This window comes from Mus caroli, chromosome 12 (assembly GCF_900094665.2).
Source record: "Mus caroli chromosome 12, CAROLI_EIJ_v1.1, whole genome shotgun sequence".
In the NCBI taxonomy this organism is placed as follows: Eukaryota; Metazoa; Chordata; class Mammalia; order Rodentia; family Muridae; genus Mus; species Mus caroli.
Window position 1 is genome coordinate 107,046,866 of NC_034581.1, and position 19,457 is coordinate 107,066,322.

At 56.8% G+C, this 19,457-nt stretch overlaps 1 protein-coding gene across 3 annotated transcripts in view; it reads left to right on the forward strand.

Annotated features, from left to right (window-relative positions):
* Nucleotides 1-1,555: 1,555 nt before the first annotated feature.
* Nucleotides 1,556-19,457, forward strand: part of Inf2 (inverted formin, FH2 and WH2 domain containing) — a 27,075-nt gene continuing 9,173 nt past the window's right edge. For all 3 annotated transcript variants that reach the window (XM_029484716.1, XM_021178928.2, XM_029484717.1), the window contains exons 1-11: nucleotides 1,556-1,671; nucleotides 12,735-13,134; nucleotides 14,040-14,155; nucleotides 14,238-14,397; nucleotides 14,883-14,916; nucleotides 15,866-16,007; nucleotides 16,496-16,637; nucleotides 16,798-17,700; nucleotides 18,194-18,339; nucleotides 18,597-18,658; nucleotides 19,049-19,151. In XM_029484716.1, coding sequence (XP_029340576.1) covers nucleotides 12,744-13,134; nucleotides 14,040-14,155; nucleotides 14,238-14,397; nucleotides 14,883-14,916; nucleotides 15,866-16,007; nucleotides 16,496-16,637; nucleotides 16,798-17,700; nucleotides 18,194-18,339; nucleotides 18,597-18,658; nucleotides 19,049-19,151 — 2,199 coding nt within the window. In that variant the 5' untranslated portion in view covers nucleotides 1,556-1,671; nucleotides 12,735-12,743. The remainder of the gene's footprint in view (nucleotides 1,672-12,734; nucleotides 13,135-14,039; nucleotides 14,156-14,237; nucleotides 14,398-14,882; nucleotides 14,917-15,865; nucleotides 16,008-16,495; nucleotides 16,638-16,797; nucleotides 17,701-18,193; nucleotides 18,340-18,596; nucleotides 18,659-19,048; nucleotides 19,152-19,457) is intronic.

The window sequence follows — 19,457 nt, forward strand, 5'->3', positions numbered from 1 at the left end:
TTTCTAAGCTATATAGTGCAACAACCCACAAAACAAGCAAAAAAGGAAATGGGAAGGGCCCGAGAACAGCCACCACACTCAGGCAGGTAACCCTCCTGAAGCAGAAACATCACTTCTGTGGCCACAGAGAGCCCAAGCTGAGGTTCAAGGGGAACTCCCACTCCTGCAGCATCCAGAGCCACAAACTGCCAGATCTCTGAACCCTGACCCCAGCTACCAGCTAGTTACTCTGCCCGCTTCATCCTGCTCTGGCCTCTCATGGCTTGGCCTGACCCTGAGGAACAGCTCCAACAGGGCCGCACCTCCCTCAGGGCCACTGCAGAAGAACCTGGAAAGATGATGACACAGTTCCCGAACACAGCCACTATGGTCTCATGGGGGGAATGAGGGGATGAGGGATGGTGGCAGGCTGAGGCCAACAGTCCTCCAGGCTGGGGCTGTAGTCACATTCCTCCTTTCGGGTAAATAAACACACCCTCTGACCAAAGGCCCAGGACAGAGTAAGTAAACCTTGCTGACCCCTTCCCAGAAGGAGCCACCAGACCTAGGTGTTGTTGGGTAACCAGAATTGCAGCCCAGACAGAAGGTCTCTGTGCTGAGCTTTAGTGGGGCTGAGTGGCTCATTTGGTGGCTGCAGGGACTGTGCATTCTAAGAACAGCTGAGTCCCACTACAGGAACGGCCAAGACTTACATCCCAGGCTGGGCAGTGTCCAAGAGCCAGTCAGCACCTGCCTTAGTGGTGCACACCCAACACTCTGGGGCCATCCCAACACTGGCTAGCTATCAAAGGTTGCTTTTGGCCCTGTGCTTGAGATGATAGGGCGGAGCAGATAGGGGGCACAGAATACTGAGATGGACATTTACAGGCAGCCAAATACTGGGTCCAGGATAGAGTGGCTACAGGAGATCCAGAGCCCTTCACTCCGCCCACCCGCCACATGCACCCGCCACATGCCCTCCACCCAGCTTGGAAGATTCAAGGCTCAAGTAAGTGGAGACCCTTTATTCACGTTCATAAACCTTTTAAAGGTACAACTTCAAGTTGGAGAAACTGAAGCGCGTGGGCGCACAGCCCAGGCTCGGGCCAGGGAGAGCACTTCAGCAGGTCCTCAGGACAGAGCTAGAAACTGGAAATCGCTATCTCCAATGAAAAAAGGATGAAGGTAGGGACATCGGAGGACTCTCGAGATCAGCAGCCTACAGCAGGGCTCCCGTCTGGGAGGTAAAGCTGGACCAGAGGTGGCGGAGAACCTGACCAACTCGTGAGTCCACCAGATGGCCATCGTAGGGGAGAGATAAGGAACGTGCTAGGGAGCCCGGGCGGGAACTGACAGTGAGGTCAGAGGCAAAAGGGCCATTCCCAGCAGGTCTCTAGAGAGTCCCGGAATGTCCCATTCCTTTTCATTTCTCCGCCCCCGCAGAGATGCCAGACCCGGGTGGGCAGGGCTTCCTTGGAGACCCCACCCCGCCCCGCCCCGGGCAGCACCGCCCCCCACGTGGCCGCCGCCGGGTGGGGCCGCACCTCCCCTTCCTCCCTCCAGCCCCGCCCGGCCCGCGAGCGCGGTTAGACTGTGCGGAAAGCAGCCGCGAGGCCGCCGCCCGCAGCCCCAGACGCTCCGGCGCCGGGACACAGCACTCTCTGCACCATCTCTCGGCTGTACCCCCACCCGGTAAGTCCACGGCTTCGGGATAGCCTGGAACGCAGAGGGAAACCGAGTCTGGGAGCAATAAGGGAAATGGTTGGGGTTGAGGAGAGGACTGCCGCGTGTGCACCAAGGTGGCCAAGAACCTGGTTCCGCGCTCTTAGCCCTCGACTACGGGCTAATACGGAGATGATGCTCACTGCTCATAGGGTGTTTGCTCCGGGTCTGACTGGAGGAGTTCCCCCACCTTGCGGCTACCACATCCTGACCATGAATCAGCCACAGTTGAGAAAATAAACTTCAACTGGAGGTCCGCCTCCGGGAAAGCACAGTGCGAGCTTGCGGCCCCGCCCTGCAGCTAGCTTCTAAAGATGCCCGCCGCCGGTGGGCTAAGGCAGACCTGAGAGAGTGACACAGCTCTGTTTCTTGTGGCTACCGCTGTCTACTCTCCTCCTGGGCAAGGACGCTGGGGAAGAAGGTGATCTTAGTAGGAAACCCAACTATGCCTTGGTGGACTCCCTAGAGGACTATGGGATGGAGAGCTGTCTATGGGCCTGTGTGTCCGGTCTTCTAACCACTCAGTGCCCAGTGGCACACGATGACAGGTTGGACACACCAGGAGTCAGCGGCAAAAATGACCCTGCTCCTTCCTGCCTTGGGCTCCAGGTCAGTGCACCCACTCTAAAGCTTGCACGCCCAGGTCGAAGCTAGAGTTGGTAAGTCCCTCCTTACCCGTCCTCTCAGGGCCTCAATTCCTTATCTAAACTTGAAGGGTGAGGAGAGTGGCTCAGACTGTATCCCTTCAGGGTGTCACCCAGGGCAGGGGGCATTTGGGAAGCAGACACTGTAGCCCCTAGAGCAAAAAAAAAAAGGGTGTTTGTTCCAAGGCTGGAGACAAAGGCGTCTCCCTGTCCCAACCCGTTGGTTGGGGAGCAGCTGTTCAAGTTGACCTAGCTGGGGTCCCCCTAGGACCAGGTAGGAGTTGCCCTGCCTAGCTCTGCCTTCCTACCTTTTCCCGGCAGTCTCTAAGCTTCCCTCCCTGGTACCCAAGCAGGCTGTTGGCAAGGGTTCTGCTCCTGAGGGGTTAACCTTCAGGTGAGGCCCCTCATTTTGTGGGGGTGCTGATGGCTGTCGAGCTAATTGCACCCATCTCGCTGTGCTGAGACCTGAAAGCACCTACCTTAAATAGACTCGTTCACCTTCTACCAAAGTGCACTTGTTACAGGGGAAAGTTTTCAGGCTTATGAAAGCTGTTGGGGGAGGCAGGAGAATTGCCGGATGGTGGGTGACGGGGACACCTGTGGGTGCAGGCAGGCTGCTGCTGGGCCATTCTGGGCAGGGATGGTGGCGGTCTCCGGAGTAGGCTGAGTCCTTGGGCTCTATGAGGGTCCTCACGGTCTGAAGGACGGGGCCTGATATTGTACTGCCTGACTGTACACAGCAGGTGTTTAATAAGTGCATAGTTCCTTGGCCAGTGGGCATCGTGGTTAGAGACGGTATGCCTCTCTCTTTCTAGAGTGAGCTTCAGAGTTAGTCTCTCGGGGCTACCATAAGGGGAACGGGCCTAGGGACAGCGGATGTAGAATGGCTGTCACTGGAGGTGTGAGAATGGGGCCCTAATATGTGGCCTTCACCCTGGTAGCCTGACCTAAGTGAGGAAGGTCTTGTGAGAATGTTCAGACAGCCTGGGCCTTGAACCAAAGTAGGATCCGTTTAGAGCTACCCCTGCTCAGGACCCAGTACATGGATCTGTTCACAGCTACCCCTACCCAGCACCCAGCACCCAGCACCCAGCACCCAGCACCCAGTACATGGATCTATTCACAGCTGCCCCTACCCAGCACATGGATCCATTCACAGCTACCAGGGCACACAGCACATGTCAACTCCAGCTGTACAGGAACTGGGTAGGGGAACGTGCCGGCTGAGCCTGTGTTCCCTGTGCCCCTGTCCTAAAGTGTGATTACATAAGGAACAGGACAGGAGCTAATTAGTGCCAGTCCTTTGCTGGGGCTACCTCCGTCATCCCTTGAGCACTGTCCCCAATCCCTATTCCCCTCACCTCCCACAGTCTGTGAGCAGGTCTGCGTGCTGAGAGTAGACAAGCCAAGGGCTGACGGGACCCATCTGGCCCTTTGGCTCTCACTTTGTCTGGAGAGTATGTGAGCTACTGTCTGTTCCGACAGGAGGCACGTACAGTGCCTGGTGCTGTAGACATCAGTTCCTGCCCTCACATCACCCCACCCCCACCCCAGGAGGTCATATCCATGCCACACAAAGCCCTCTTACCCCCATACTCCCTATTATGGAGGTGTGAGGATGAGGCCCTAATATGTGGCCTTTGTCCTGGTAGCCTGACCTAAATGAGCAAGTGTTTGCCACATGACAAGGTCTCAGGACTGGACACTGCAGTTCAGAGAGTAGAAGGCTTTGTCCAGGTCAGGTAGCCTCTGCTGAGTGTCTAGACGGGGTGTGTGAAAAGCAAGCTCACCCTCCAGTCTCCCTCTCCTCCACTGGCTATAACAGGACCTGCTGCCTTGAACACCTAGTGCCCGGTTCATCAGGTATTGGTAGATGGAGTCAGGTGTGGCTGAGGGGGATGTCACAGTTAGTGTTGCTATTGCTGTGATAAAACACCATGACCCAAACCAACAAAAACAAAAGACAACCTGAGGAGGAAAGGGCTTACTTCATCTTACAGCTCCCAGGCCACAGTCCATCACTGAGAGAAGACAGGGCAGGAACCCGAGGCAGGAACTGAAGCAGAAGCCAGGAGAAGGACTGCTTACTGGCTTGCTTCTCAAGGCCTGTTCACCCTGCTCTTTTAGGGTATTTCCAGGACCACCTGCCCAGGGGAAGCACCACCTTCCATGGGCCAAGCCTACCCACATCCATCACTAGTCAAAAAAAAATGCACTATAGACTTTCCCAGAGGCAATGTGACAGAGGCCTTTTCTCGGCTGAGGATCCCCTTGCTAGATGACTCTAGCTTGTGTCAAGTTGACTAAAGGGTGTGCACTGCAGGCCAGGACTCTTCACCACTGTGTGAGGACAGGACGCCCAAGGCTGCTTTCCTGTCCCACCCTCTTGATGGCTTTCCTTTCTGTAGGAAGCAGACAGGACAGAAAAGGGGATGGGACAGTCTAGAACGCCTCTGCAAGTCTCCTGCCCCTGGCTAATTCCTGTGGCATGTGGACTCCTGGGAAGGCAAATGGGCTTGAGGAGAGCAGCCTAGACCCCAAGAGAGGCCTGGGCAAAGTCGTAGTACCTGGGCAGCAGCCCTTGCCTGGGCTGTCATAGCATCCCACATGTTTGCAGAGCTGGACTTGCTCATAGCATCCCAGATTCACGTGGGTACTGCGTTGCCATGGGCTCTGCCCCACCAGCAGCTTGTGTGGCTTGCACTGACAGAGTTCCTGCTGACGAGAGCCTGGGTGTAAGGCTCTTAGTGGATGGGAGGCACCAACATCAAAGCCAAGTACCGAAGCCAACCCAAGACCCAGTGGGGTCAGGAGGGTCACACATATCTGCTTAGCACACCTGACCCAGGACCCACCACCTCCAAACAGCCAGCACCAGCTCCCAATCCCAGCTTGGTCCTCCCAGCACTGAGTAGGAAGTTGGCCCTTGCTAGAGGTAGGTGTGGCCTGAAAGCCACCTGGACCCCTCCAAGGTTTGTAAGGCAAACTGGTATCTCTGTGGCTCAGTCTCCCTGCCTGCCTGGTCCAGGGCCCCCGAATCCCCGGGCTGTGGTTTTCCTGTGTCCTCGCTTCTGCTCCAGGCACAGCTCTACTGCCGCCTGGATCCACGGCAGGGAGGTAGACAGCTGCTCCCACCTGGCCTAGGCTGGGAGAAAGGTGCTGCCTGCCCCCTGCCTCTCTCTGTCCCACTTCATATGTAGACACGAGTGGCCTGAGGACAAGACATCTCTCAGGGACACCCACACAGAGGGCCCAGGCTATGGAGGTATAGACAGGAGTAGGGGCCAAACCCTTGGCGTGGTACAGAGCTCTGCAGCAGGTTGCAGGGAGATGGGCCATCTCTAAGAGGGAGATGGGAGGTCGCCCCTGAGACCGAAGGGTAAGCAGTAGGTATGTGGTGCTTTGGGACCTGATGGTGGTTGTGTGGACAGTGCTGGGTCAGCCAATCCATGCTGAGTGTCTAGGGCTCCTTGGTGAACATCCTGGCTAGGGAAACCCAAGTCCAACGTGGGCTGGCTCTTGCAGGAGCCTCGGTGTCCTCATTTCCAGGCTGAGGATCTTGCTCGCCCGGTTGGGCCTGACAGGCTCCCTGGGACCAGGTGGCTGAGGAATGCTGAGCGGGGCCAGGGAGAAATAGAGACTCTCAGGGCACAGTCCACCCTGTGCGGCAGGTGCAGTTAAGGTGACACTCTTTCCTGACGGCCAAGATGCTGGCTGTAACACGCTTGCCGTCCAGCGTGTGAGGACAGAAACAGGAAATCTGCTGGGTTGTCTAAGGAACCAGCGGGTCAGAGTTGAAGCCCTCTCACATGGAAGCGGCCTTGTCTTCTCTATGAGTGCTGGCTGCTGCCCCTGGCTGTGCTAGGGGATATGAGTGCTGTCCCTCCCCCACTCTCTGTGTCTTTGTTCTCTTTGCCCCCGGGGAGGGGAGGCTTGCAGCTGGACACTGGCAGAGGGTGGGGACCTGATCTGGCATGTGGGTGGACAGGACAGCTTTCCCATGCCAGGCACAGACGGGGGTGAGGCCAGACTCTGAGGCAGGACTAGCATACAACACTTGTCACCTGCATCCTGAGGGACGACAGTTCTTCCCAGACTTGGAGAGGCCTGGCCAAAACCAACTGGGGATCAGAGGGCACATGGATCCTGGTGGGGGAGGGATTGTCTAAGAATGACTGGTTTTGGAGAGAGAACCCAAGCAGGTGAATTCTAGGATGACCCCCGTGGCCACGAACCCTTGAGTGCAGCCCTGCAGATGCAAGGAAGTTGAGGTGAAGATCTGGGATCTGTAGCCCACAGCCGTAACCCTGCCTTCCCCCCTGAGGAGCCTGGCAAACCCAGAACCCCATATCTGCTATCCTTCCACAGAAGGGGCTCAGCCACAGGAGGAACTCCCCAGCCCATGTACTCAGAAAGCGCCCTCACAGATGGGTCATTTCATGTCAGAGGGGGCCAGGCTGTCAGAGTATACACTGACATGTACTTCACCTTTGTCCATGTACTTATGCAGCTGGGGAGTCAGGCTGAGAAAGGGGCCCCTCTAGTGACATTGCAAGTTCTGGGACAGCTTGAGTCCCCACTGCATCCCAGAGAGGGTGGAAGTGAAAGCAGCTTCCTGCCGTGGGTGCCTCCACCCTTCCTGTCTCCACGTTGCCTGAGGGGAAGAGGGTGTTCTGAGACCACCCCAGCCTGCCCACAGAATCCCAGACATGCTGATGCCTGGCACCAGCTGCTTTGTGCAGACCTTCCTCCTAGAGAGCAGGGTCAGAGGGGTGTCCCCTTAGCCCTAGCAAGCATTTCCTGTTGACTGTTGCCATTCCAGCAGGTGTCCTGGGGACAGTCCAGGTGTTAATGTAGTCGTCGAAGCTCCACAGCCCTGTCTGTACAGTGCCAGAGTTCCATCATGCACGCTCCTTCCCAGGGCCTGTGTCAGGACCTATGCCCTGTGCCACATACTAAGGAGGCCCAGGGGGAACTAGTCTCCTCGCACACTCTAGGAAACTCCTTGGGATTTGGAAGTCCAGGGTTCTTCACCCTCATTCTGAGCCACGGTGTCAAGAGGAAGTAGGCCTGAGTGCCACTTGAACAGCCCCTTCACCGGGCCACGTGCACGCCATGTCTGTGGATATGGGGACAGTGAATGCTTTTCTTCTTTGAGGCCCACTGTGCAGAGAGACTGTCTTACCTGAGTTGGGCCACAGGCCAGCTGAGGTCCTTCCACCTTAGGTCCTCACAGTCTGGTAGGAAGATGGCTTGCTGGGAGCTGAGACTGCATGAGAAAAAAGGGAAGGGGGGGGGTCAGAGCAGGACAGCGGCTGTCCTTGAGCCCCAGGAAGCTACCAGGAATGTGTGCACTTCTACAAAACCGAGGGTTGTCAAGCAGTGGAAAATTTGGGCTCCTGGAAGATCTAAAAATACAGTGTGGCAGCCCCTGCCACCCAGTTCCGGAATCCTGCTTCTGCTGTCTCCCTCCCACCCATGGAAGACAAGCTCAGTCTTTTGTGTTTCCCCCAGCCCCCGCTGGCTCTGGGCCCAGTAGCACCCCAGGCCTTATTCTGGTGCTGGCAGAGTGCCTTCTCAGAGCTGCCTCTCCAGCCCAGGAAGCAGCCCCTCCAGCGATCCCCTAACCTGGCTTGTGCCTGCCCTAGCCACTTACCTCAGCAATGGTTCATCAGCTCCCTAGTGCTGGTAGGGGTTGGGTGCAGATGGCAGCTCCTGCCTCCTCGGGGCTTAGGTGCAAGGCCTGGGCTGCTACACCTCAAGGGATACCTGCGATATGTCTGAGAGCCAAGGCCCAGGGTTGCTGGCTGCAGGGCCTTCTGGCTCCTGGAACTATATAGTCCATGTTTCCCTGGATATAGAGATAAAGGAATTGCGATGTGGAGGTCTGTGGCTTACTCGGGTTCCTTAACGTGTGCCAGGCGACCCACGCAGGACTTCCTAGCTACTGTCTCTGCCTCGGTTTCCCTGTTTGCATGGGATCCCAGGTATGTGGCTCGGCCCTCCTCCCCCACTCAGCTCCCAGATGAGGATTAGTCAGTGGCGGAAGCTCTAGAGCTCCCTGAGTCAGAGGAGCTGCCCAGGCATGTGGGATGGAGGTGCCATGCCCGGCTGGCCCAGAGCTTGTGGAGGAGGCAGCAAGCTATTACTGAGAGCCACCCTCGCAGGCCTGCAGCCCTGGTCCTCTCCTGGAAATCCCATCAGTGCCCAGATCTGGGCAGGTCGCCACAGACCCTGAGGGAGACCTTGCCTTCAGGAGCAGTCTAAGTGGAAGGCCTGGCCTGGGCCTGTGGAAAAAGTGACGCTTAAGAACCATGTGTTCCAAAATACAAACAAACAATAAACAAACCGCATGTAAGGGCTGCAGAGATGGCTCGGAGGGTAAGAGCACTGACTGCTCTGCCAGAGGTCCTGAGTTCAATTCCCAGCAACCACATGTTGGCTCACAATCTATAGTGAGGTCTTGTGCCCTCTTCTGTCATGCAGGCATATATGCAGGCAGAACACTGTGTACTTAATAAATAAATCTAAAAAACAAAAAACAACAACAAAAAAAAAAACCATGTGTAAGCTAGGCATGGTAGTGTGCACCTTTAATCCCAGCACACTGTGAATTCAATGCCAGCCTGGACTGTATACCCAGTCCCAAGTCAGTCAGGGCTACATAGTGATACCCTGTCTATTTTTATTTTTATTTTTTGTAAGAAAGAAAAGTATGGGTAAGGACAAGCTGCCCTGAGCCCCTGGATCTAGGGCCGTATCTGCAAAGGCCTCGCCCTCTGCAGCCCTGTTAGTGCTGAGGGAATTGTGTAGGCACGTGAGAAGGTCTTCATGTCCTGTTCCCTGTCTGCCAGAGCCTGGGCTGCAATAGCAGCCCTTCTACCCCAGGATGCCGACTTCCTGTACTGGGCCATCCCCTACCCCTCAGGCAAGGCCAGGATAACCAGCCCCTCTGAGTCTCTGCCAGGTCTGGCTCAGAGTTGGAAGTGGGAGGACCTCTCATTCACAGATGGCATTAAAACAGCTGTGTGCCAGCTGTGGCGGTACACACTTGAAATCTCAGCACTTCGGAGGCACGTTAGAGGTTAGGAGTTTCAGCGTCAGTCTCAGCTACATAATGAGTTTGAGGCCAGCCTAGAGAACATGAGGCTCTGTCACCAAAACAAAACGAAACAACAAAAACCTGCGGCAGGTCTTCTAACTGCTCGCTCTGACCGCTGGCTCTACCTCTGTTTGGATCCCACTGCAACCAACCCACATTGCAGATGGGGGGGGGGGGGGGGGGGGGGAGAGAGAGAGAGAGAGAGAGAGAGAGAGAGAGAGAGAGAGAGAGAGAGAGAATTTCCAAGACACACAGGTGGAAAACGCAGGAGTGATTCAGCCCCAGCCTTGTTTGGCACCAGTACCTTCCCGGGTACAGTTCCCCAAAGATGGCTGGAATAAAGGGGTCAACCTCCGCTCTGTCAGAGGTTTGGAAGCAGGCAAGAGAGGGAAAGCGTCATAGTTTCTGTAGGGGAGAAAAAGGGAAGGCCTTGTGGAGGCCAGCAAGAAGTGGGACTGTGGCTCCAGAGATTTGCCTTTCTCTGGTTGGCTCTGAGTTGGGATCACGGCCACAGGGAATGCAGTCTTTCACTGATTATTGATCAGGCCCCAGCTGTTGGTCTTTCTGGACTGTGGAATGGCTGGGTGCTGTCTCAGGACTAGCCACCAACACCTGTCCACACTCAGTGTCATCCTACAGACAGGCAGGCAGCCCGGCACATGTCACAGGGGAACGAATGTGCTCCTCACTCTGGCATCTTGGTTTCCAGACAGGTGGCTCTCACAGATAAACACACTCCATCAGTAGGGCTTTCGGGGCCTCCCAATCCCAACACAAGCTACCCAGGTCAGTGGGCATGAGTCTGGGGCCCACTACACAGATGCAGACAGGAATCCCATCAGGGAGTGAGTCTACAGCCCTGGGACACACAGGGCCAAGGACTGGCCAGTGCCAGGGGGCAGCTGTGAGGCAAGCAGGTAATGTGTCTAGGGACCTCGGGCTTTAGTGGTTCTATAGCCTCAGAAAGATTGGGTGGATTCGGCATGAAAACTGGGGCTCCTCGGCAGAGAGAACTCTGGATGCCAGCGCCAGGTCTTGGTGAGTTCATACTCCGGCCACTCAGCCTGTGCCAAGGGGACAGGGCCTCTGGCCAATGGAGGCAGGGATGGGGGTGGGGAGACAGCTCTGGGCACCTCTTTGGGCAGCACAGAAGCTGGAGAGCGTGCAGAGGCCAGTCAGCCAGCTCTGTTCTGTGGTAAACCTTCTACATCTACCACCAAGACATACTTTGGGGTGTAACGCTGCCAGAGAGGGACCAGGCCCAGGCTGGCAGCGGGGATGAGAAGCCGGGGGCAAGGCCCCGAATGGATGGGCAGAGGCGGCCGTAAAGTCTTGCGTATCTGGGTGAGTAGAAGGCTGGATGGCCGAAGAGGCTTTGTCTAGGACTTGGTGAAGGCAGAGATCAAGGGTAGGACCCTGAGTCTCCGCCCAGTTAGGCACAGCGCAGAACCCAGGCTACCTGGACATCCCTCTTACCCAGAGGCAGGAGAAACAGCCCCAGGCAAGTCTCAGGAGCTCCCAGTAACTGAGGCGGAGATCCAGAGAAGGAAGCTGAGGCTTAAATATGCAGAGTGGCTGGGCTGAAATCTGCCAGGGGGTTCCAGGCCAGTGTCTGCTACACACTGGGAGCTGCCTGCGCCTAAGGCAGACCTACCTACTGGCCACCGGCATTTGAAAGGGTGGGGAATGGGGAGCCAGGCAGGAGCTCTGTCAGTACTGCTGGGCAGGTATGCTCTGGGGCACCCTCTCCCCACCCCCAGGGCAGCACAGTCTTAGGTGAGAACACCTAGGACCCAGCGCCACACTGGCAAAGTGCCTGAGCTCGTATTCCACTCAGGTTATGGACTGGATACCTCTTCAGCCTGGGGTCTCCCCTTCCCTCAGAGAGCAGAGTAGAACCAAAAGTGACGTGCACTGACCTCCCAGAATTCAGCGGGTCCCAGGAACATCCGCAGGGGACCCGTCAATATGAATGTGGGTGCAGAACCAGCCTCCTGGCGTGCTGCCTGCAGTCCTTCACCTGCCCAGCAGGTAGAATACCTGTCTCGTTATCTATGGAGAGTACAAGACCGGGCCCTTGGGATGGCTCCCACTATGAGAGCTTGTCCCACCAAGCTCTTTCCCTCCGTCTTTCCCTCCCACGGCTCCATGCTCCCTTTCTCAGATGCTAAATATAAGATCCCAGCCATACATGGTTGCAGGAGAGCCTGGGATGCCCCTGACCTTTGAAGCTGTCCCCAGGGGTATGATGGGGCAGCACTACGACCAGCCGGGCGCAGTGCGGATGCAGGAGACAGACAGCAAGAGTGCAGTTTGTCCGTCTACAGTTACGCTTTGGGGAAAGGCATTATTTGCAGAATGTTTTAGGCCAGACTTGCCCCCTCCCTCCACTGGGGGTGGGGGTGAGGCGGGGACGGGTCATTTCCTAAGTTGGAGTTGAGACTGTTGCTAATGAACCAGGTGAGGTTCTGTGTGCTGAGGGACAAGCTGAGACCAGAGGAAGCTGCCACCCCACTCCGTAAGCCCTGGGCATCTCATCTTACCTAGTTCTCAGCCTGCTCCTGTGACTTGCCCCTCCTCTCAGTGTCCCGAGGCTGTGGGCAGTGGGAAGCGCCTGGAGCCAGATAAGGGATCCCAGAGAGGCTGTTTTTGCTGTGTCACCACCACGATGTTATAGCATTCCAGCTAGCATGGCTGCCTGCAGCTTCGCTGACCCCAGGCCTCTCCTAGTTGAACTGGCACTAACAAGGACAGAACGAGTCATACTCAGGCACAGGTCTCTCTCTCTTTTTATTTTATTATTTTATTTTTGTTTTGTTTTGCTTTTGTTGTTGGGTTTTTTTGTTTTGTTTTTTTGTTTTTGGCTCTTTGAGACAGGGTTTCTCTGTATCACCCTGGCTGTCCTGGAACTCACTCTGTAGACCAGGCTGGCCTCGAACTCAGAAATTCTCCTGCCTCTGCCTCCCAAGAGCTGGGATCAAAGGCGTGCGCCACCACGCCCAGCAGGCACAGGTCTCTTAACCTAGCTACCTCGTGCTGAGCCTTGGGCACAGGGTCTTTGTGTGTAGGTAGGCCCTTCATGTCTGCTGTTCAAATCTAGGTGGAGTGACAACAGCCTTTACTGGGGTCAGGAACAAAGTGCCTGTCCCAACCTTTCATCACTGGCCCACAAGCAAGAAACTTAAAAGGGAAACCGAGGCAGCAAACAGTGCCTCCGCGTGTCACTTATGCCCACACTGGCTTTCCTTGATCAGACTGATGGCCCTGTCCCTCTTCTGTTCCTACAGTTTGACAAGATGTCTGTAAAGGAAGGCGCTCAGCGCAAGTGGGCGGCGCTGAAGGAGAAGCTGGGGCCGCAGGACTCAGACCCCACGGAAGCCAACCTGGAGAGCGCAGACCCTGAGCTGTGCATCCGGCTGCTGCAGATGCCCTCGGTGGTCAACTACTCGGGCCTGCGCAAGCGCCTGGAGAGCAGCGATGGCGGCTGGATGGTGCAGTTCCTGGAGCAGAGCGGCCTGGACCTGCTGCTGGAGGCGCTGGCACGGCTGTCAGGGCGTGGCGTGGCCCGCATCTCGGATGCCCTGCTGCAGCTCACCTGCATCAGCTGTGTGCGTGCTGTCATGAATTCACAGCAGGGCATCGAATACATCCTCAGCAACCAGGGTTATGTGCGCCAACTCTCCCAGGGTAAGCTGTGGACCGGTCTGTGAGGGCGGGGGAGGGGGGGGACCTGAGGGCTTATCAGGGACCTGGTACAAAGAACAGGTCCCCACATACACTCTGCCTGGCTCCAAGCCCCGTAACAGCTCAGCCACAGTCCTCCAGGCCTGGCCCATACTGCTGATGATACAACCCTCCGCCTTCCCAAACGTTCCCTGGTCACCACCCCTCTGTACCCAGTAGGTCACCCCTGGCCACACCTCCTGCTTCTGCCTCTGCATACCTCAAGAGTAGTTTCTGGCTTATTGTAACACCTTGGCTATGGCAAGAAAACCAAGGTGGATAGCGATCTTTCTGTGGGAGCAACTAGCTCCCACAGGGGCTCCAAGACCTAGGAAGCAGTGACCAGTGGGATGGGATCTGTGTGAGAGACGGAACCAGAGGCTGCCAATATGTCTAACCCAGGACCCACACCAATTGTAATCTGTCTCCCTAGCCTGGACCCGATTGCACCCCTCCATCAAGCCCCTCATCACAGCCAGATGTGAAGTACCCCCAAAACTTGCCTAGCTCAGGATGGAGAAGACTGGAGCTCATAGGGACAAGGAGGAATTACAGGCTGTCAGGAACACAGTTGCTGTCAAGTTTGGGGAAAAATGAGCCTAGAACCACCTGCAGGGGCTGGGCTGGGCTGGGCTCTATAGACCCCAGGTTCCTGCTCCTGCCTTCAAGCCCTTTCATGAAAGGGCCTGCCTTGACCCGAGAGGAGAAGTCGGGGTACTGGGAAAGATCAGTATGGCAAAGCTGGGCCTGGAAGTTTAGCTGGAGCTGTCACCCTAGTCTCTAGCCCTGGATTCAGATTGCAGTTGTGTTAAAGACAGATGGGGAAGACAGGACAGTGGGTTTCCTGAGATGTTTCTGACCCTCCACAGCTCTGGATACCTCCAATGTAATGGTCAAGAAGCAGGTGTTTGAATTGCTGGCTGCTCTGTGCATCTATTCGCCTGAGGGCCACGCACTGACGCTCGATGCCCTGGACCATTACAAGGTAAGTGGGTGGAGCGCGGGGGGACCCAGGCCAACAGAAAGACTCTCCTGCTGGCTGGACCCTGACCCCACCCGACCTGCAGATGGTGTGCAGCCAGCAGTACCGCTTCAGCGTCATCATGAATGAGCTCTCGGACAGTGACAACGTGCCCTATGTGGTCACCCTGCTCAGTGTGATCAACGCTATCATTCTGGGCCCCGAGGACCTCCGCTCTCGTGCCCAGCTGCGGAGTGAGTTCATAGGTGAGTGCCTTCGCCTGCTGCCAGGGCTTCTTGAAGACCTCCAAAGTGTCTGCTGGGCCAGCTCAGTCTGTGCCATACCCCCTGGGGATGTGGGACTGCAGCAAGTCCTTCCCTTACCCCACACCCCGTAGGCCCCCAGGGGAAGGCACTGTTCCAGGGTCTGGGTGCTTCCTACCCCCACCGGCTCCTGTGGTAGATAGAGCATCAGCACCGAGGGTTCTGTTTTGCAATTGTGTGGGTCTTAGGATCAGACAGGGGACCTGCTCCTAATTTTAGCTCTGTTCCTTCAAGGAATGGCCTCTGAACAAGCACTACCCTGTGTCTAGACCTTGTCCCCTTTTGGAATTTTAAGACTCCGTGATGGTCTTAAAGGAGGGTAAAGGGAGGTAAAGGAGAGTGAAGTCCCACGTGACCAGGAACTGGAGACAGAGATAGGTCAGAGGCAGTCTCCAGACTTTCTAACCCCATCCATCCATCCATTCCAGGGCTACAGCTGCTGGATATTCTGACCCGGCTACGGTGAGTCCCTGCTGTGGCTGGTTCTGCCAGCTGCTCTCTCCCCAGTCCTTTCTTGGGGTTCCCACCACCTGACCCAGATCTCCAGGCAGTATCTCCAGATGGGCTGAGAGATTGCTTCCAGGAGTGAACCTAGGACTCAGGCTAGACGCCTTCCTGGGCATTGCCTGTCGGAGCCATATGGGCAGGTTAGCCCAGGGCTTCCCGTTCACTTGGGATTGGGATACGCAGCATGTCGTTGCTGTAGAGTGTGGTACATACTTCTGATGGTTGCCCCCCTTGCTCTGGAGTTCTAGTATAGCCTGGCGTCTGTCTGCTGGCCCTGGCATCTCCAAAGAGAGTCCATCCAGTTGGGAACCCAGTCCTGACTATAGTCAAGTCAGAGCCCACTGGGACCTGTTTATTTCCAGGAAATCAGCGTGGGCAGCCTTACTGACTCCACTATTGTGGAAGTAGCCCTGTTGCAAAGCTCTACTTCCAGGAAGTCAGCGTGGGCAGCCTTACTGACTCCACTATTGTGGAAGTAGCCCCGTTGCAAAGCTCTGGGACCTGTCTCCAGGGGGACAGTGAGGGGGCAGTTATTGGACAGGCAGAGGTGGTGGTGTCAGCACCTGGTCCCAGTTTACACTCCTGACATCTGACTCAGGCTAATTCCCTCCCCTCTCATGTTTCATGGTGGCCCAACCCCATCCTGCATCCATCATGAGAATCTACCCTACCCCACCCCTGGAGATGCCCAGGTGTCCTCTGGGCAGCCTGGCAGGGTGGGAGGCTCAGACCCATGATTTACCACTCCAACTGCCATTCCAGCTGCAGAGCCTCAGGCTGGCCACAGAGTCAGTCGACCTGGGCCTTCTAGGTCCAGTGTGCTCACGTGGGCTGTGCGCAGGCTGGATCTGTGGGTAGGGCTTCCAGTGGGACAGCCGCTCAGCCAGTTATCCTTCTCCCTTAGAGACTTGGAGGATGCGGACCTGCTGATCCAGCTGGAAGCCTTCGAGGAGGCCAAAGCGGAGGACGAGGAGGAGCTTCAGCGTATTAGCGATGGGATCAACATGAACAGCCACCAGGAAGTCTTTGCCTCCCTGTTCCACAAGGTGGGGCTTGGCTATCTAGGGCCAGGGCCTCTGCTTGGGTCAACCCCATGATGGCTGGGGCAGCAGCACAGAGCTGGTACCACAAGGCAGAGGCTGGGTTGTCCTGGGGAAGCGGTTCTGATGCAGGTCCCGGGACAAAGCTTCCAAAGATCAAAGCTATCCGAGTTGGCCATGCCTTCCTGCATCACAGCTAGGTGCTCATTACTGGGGACTTGAGAGAGCTCTGAGGCCTGGTAAGGAGGGTTCAGTAGACTGAATCTTCCTGGCCCTAAGTCTCAGTTACTGAATGCAGCAGCTGTCATCTCAGGGTGACAGTAATAGGTAGAGACCAGGGGTGCCATTTAATGTCTCATAGCATGTCTCGGTGCCACCAGTAATCCTGCCACTGAGTCATTCATCACCAGGGCTTTAGTGAAGTGACAGGGCTGTAGGACAGGATGCCCCTGGCACATGAGAGGATAGCCATTTGTCCCTTTTGGTCAATTCAGGTGAGCTGTTCCCCAGCGTCGGCCCAGCTGCTGTCAGTATTGCAGGGTCTCATGCACCTGGAGCCGGCTGGCCGCTCAGGCCAACTGCTCTGGGAGGCCCTGGAGAACCTGGTGAACCGGGCTGTGCTCCTGGCCAGTGATGGTGAGAAGCTGGGAGGACCGAGGCGTGCCGCAGGGCACAACCCGTCGTGAAGACCCCGAGGTCTTTGGCTATGTGGGGAGGCCATGTGGGAGGTGGCCACCCTTTGCCTTGTTTTCATCTCTGGCCCTCTCCCTTGACTCTGTACACTTCCTTCCTGCAGCCCAGGCTTGCACCCTGGAGGAGGTGGTTGAACGACTGCTGTCCATCAAAGGGCGGCCCCGACCAAGCCCCCTGGACAAGGCCCACAAGAGTGTCCAGACCAACTCAGTCCAGAATCAGAGCAGTTCCTCCCAAAACACTACTACTCCCACAACTAAAGTGGAAGGCCAGCAGCCAGTAGTGGCTTCTCCCTGCCAACACATGGGCAGCATCCAGAGCTCCAGTGTTGACATAGCTCCACAGCCAGTAGCCCTTGAGCAGTACATAACAACCTCAGCTCTACCTATCCCACCACTCTGCAGCTCCACCCCTGTGCTCCCTCCAACCCCACCCCCCCTGCCAGGCCTAGGGGCCACATCTCCCCTTCCCCCTCCCCCTCCACCCTTGCCACCCCCTCTGCCAGGCTCAGGGACCATATCTCCCCCTCCACCCCCACCTTTGCCTCCCCCTTTGCCAGGCTCAGGGGCCACATGTCCCCCTCCCCCTCCCCCTCCACCCTTGCCACCCCCTCTGCCAGGCTCAGGGACCATATCTCCCCCTCCACCCCCACCCCCACCTCCCCTACCAGGTACAGGGGCTGTGTCTCCCCCACCCCCTCCACCACTTCCATCTCTGCCTGATTCCCACAAGACCCAGCCCCCGCCCCCGCCCCCGCCCCCACTCCCTGGCATGTGCCCAGTTCCTCCCCCTCCTCCACTACCCAGAGCAGGCCAGATACCTCCACCTCCTCCCTTGCCTGGTTTCTCTGTTCCCTCCATGATGGGTGGTGTGGAGGAGATCATTGTGGCCCAGGTCGACCACAGCCTGGGCTCAGCCTGGGTCCCCAGTCATCGCAGAGTGAATCCACCCACACTGAGAATGAAGAAGCTGAACTGGCAGAAGCTACCATCCAATGTGGCACGAGGTGAGCCCCTCCCTGTTCCAGCCCAGCTTTTCTGAAGAGGGTAGGTACATACCGGTCATTCTCCCTACGAGTGTCCACTGTTCCTGCACCTACCTTTGCTTAGCCAAGGCAGCCAGGCCCTGTCAAGGCTTCATTCCTACCTGTCTTACATGGGACTAAAGGCCACCTCAGAGGATATAGTCTCATCCTGTACACAGCCCTGTGGGTCACAGGTGTCTGCTGCTATAGGCCCTGCCCTGCCCTCTCTAAGGTTCTCTGCCCAGTGTTAGGTGCTGAAACCGACAGAAGGCAAGCCAGGGAGAGACCTGGTCACCTGCCAGCATGGACGTGTGCGCCCACACGTGTGTACATAGCTTGGAGGGTAGATGATGCATTCAACCCCGGCTGGGCTCCATGCACATCCTGTTCAGTCCTCAGAGGCCTCACTTGGCACAGCTGGAGCCCCAGGCCCGCAGTAAGCATGGGTTTCAGCAGAGCCTTGCCTGCCCCGCAGAGCGCAACTCCATGTGGGCCACACTGGGCAGCCCCTGCACAGCCGCAGTGGAACCCGACTTCTCCAGCATTGAGCAGCTGTTCTCCTTCCCCACGGCTAAGCCCAAGGAGCCCTCTGCTGCCCCCGCCAGGAAGGAGCCCAAAGAAGTAAGACTAATGACAGGGCCTGACCTCTCTCTCCTCCCAGTGTGTGTGTGTGTGTGTGTGTGTGTGTGTGTGTGTGTGTGTGTCTGTGTGTATATGTGTGTATGTGTGTGTGTATATATGTATGTGTGTGTGTCTGTGTATGTCTGTGTGTGTGTGTCTGTGTATGTGTATTTGTGTGTGTGTGTGTGTGTGTGTGTGTGTGTGTGAGAGACATCCTCTGCCCACCCTCCAGATACCAGCTAAATGGGGGTTTCTAGGTCACTTTTCTGGACTCCAAGAAGAGCCTGAACCTCAACATCTTCCTGAAGCAATTTAAATGGTGAGTGAGGGAGTAGTGTTGCTGCCAAACTCAGCCCCAGCCGAGCAGCCAGCTCTTCCCGGCATCCCAGCCCTGCCCAGCAGTGCCCTCTGCAGGCCTGCCAGGGCCATGCATGCTCCATCCCTAGGGCAGGAGGCTGTGGGTAGCTACCACAGTCTTATCTAAGATTCCTACATGCCAGAGTACAAGCGATGCCCAGAAAATCACTGATAGACCTTAGACAAGCTGTGGCCAAGTCAAGGGAAGACAGCCCTGCCTCCCAGTTTCCAAACCCTTACCTAAGAGTCCCTCCAGTAGCGCCTCGGGTGCCCACCAGCCACCCCCATCTCTAAGCATGGCAGGAGACAGGGAAATTTCCTGCTTCTTGACCCCTGCCCTCCCCCTCTCCAGTTCCAATGAAGAAGTCACCAGCATGATCCAGGCTGGAGACACCAGCAAGTTTGATGTGGAGGTCCTCAAACAGCTTCTAAAGCTTCTTCCAGAGAAGCATGAGGTGAGCCGGGGCCCTGATCAACCCAAGGAAGCAGGGATAGCAAAGGCCTGACCCACCTCACCCCAGGGGAGATCCAAGACTGGAGCCCCAGACCTGACTCACCTCACCCCAGTGGAAATCCAAGGCTGGAGCCCCAGACCTGACCCACCTCACCCCAGGGGAGGCCCAAGGCTGGAGCCCCAGACCTGACCCACCTCACCCCAGGGGAAATCCAAGGCTGGAGCCCCAGACCTGACCCACCTCACCCCAGGGGAGGCCCAAGGCTGGAGCCCCAGACCTGACCCACCTCACCCCAGGGGAGGCCCA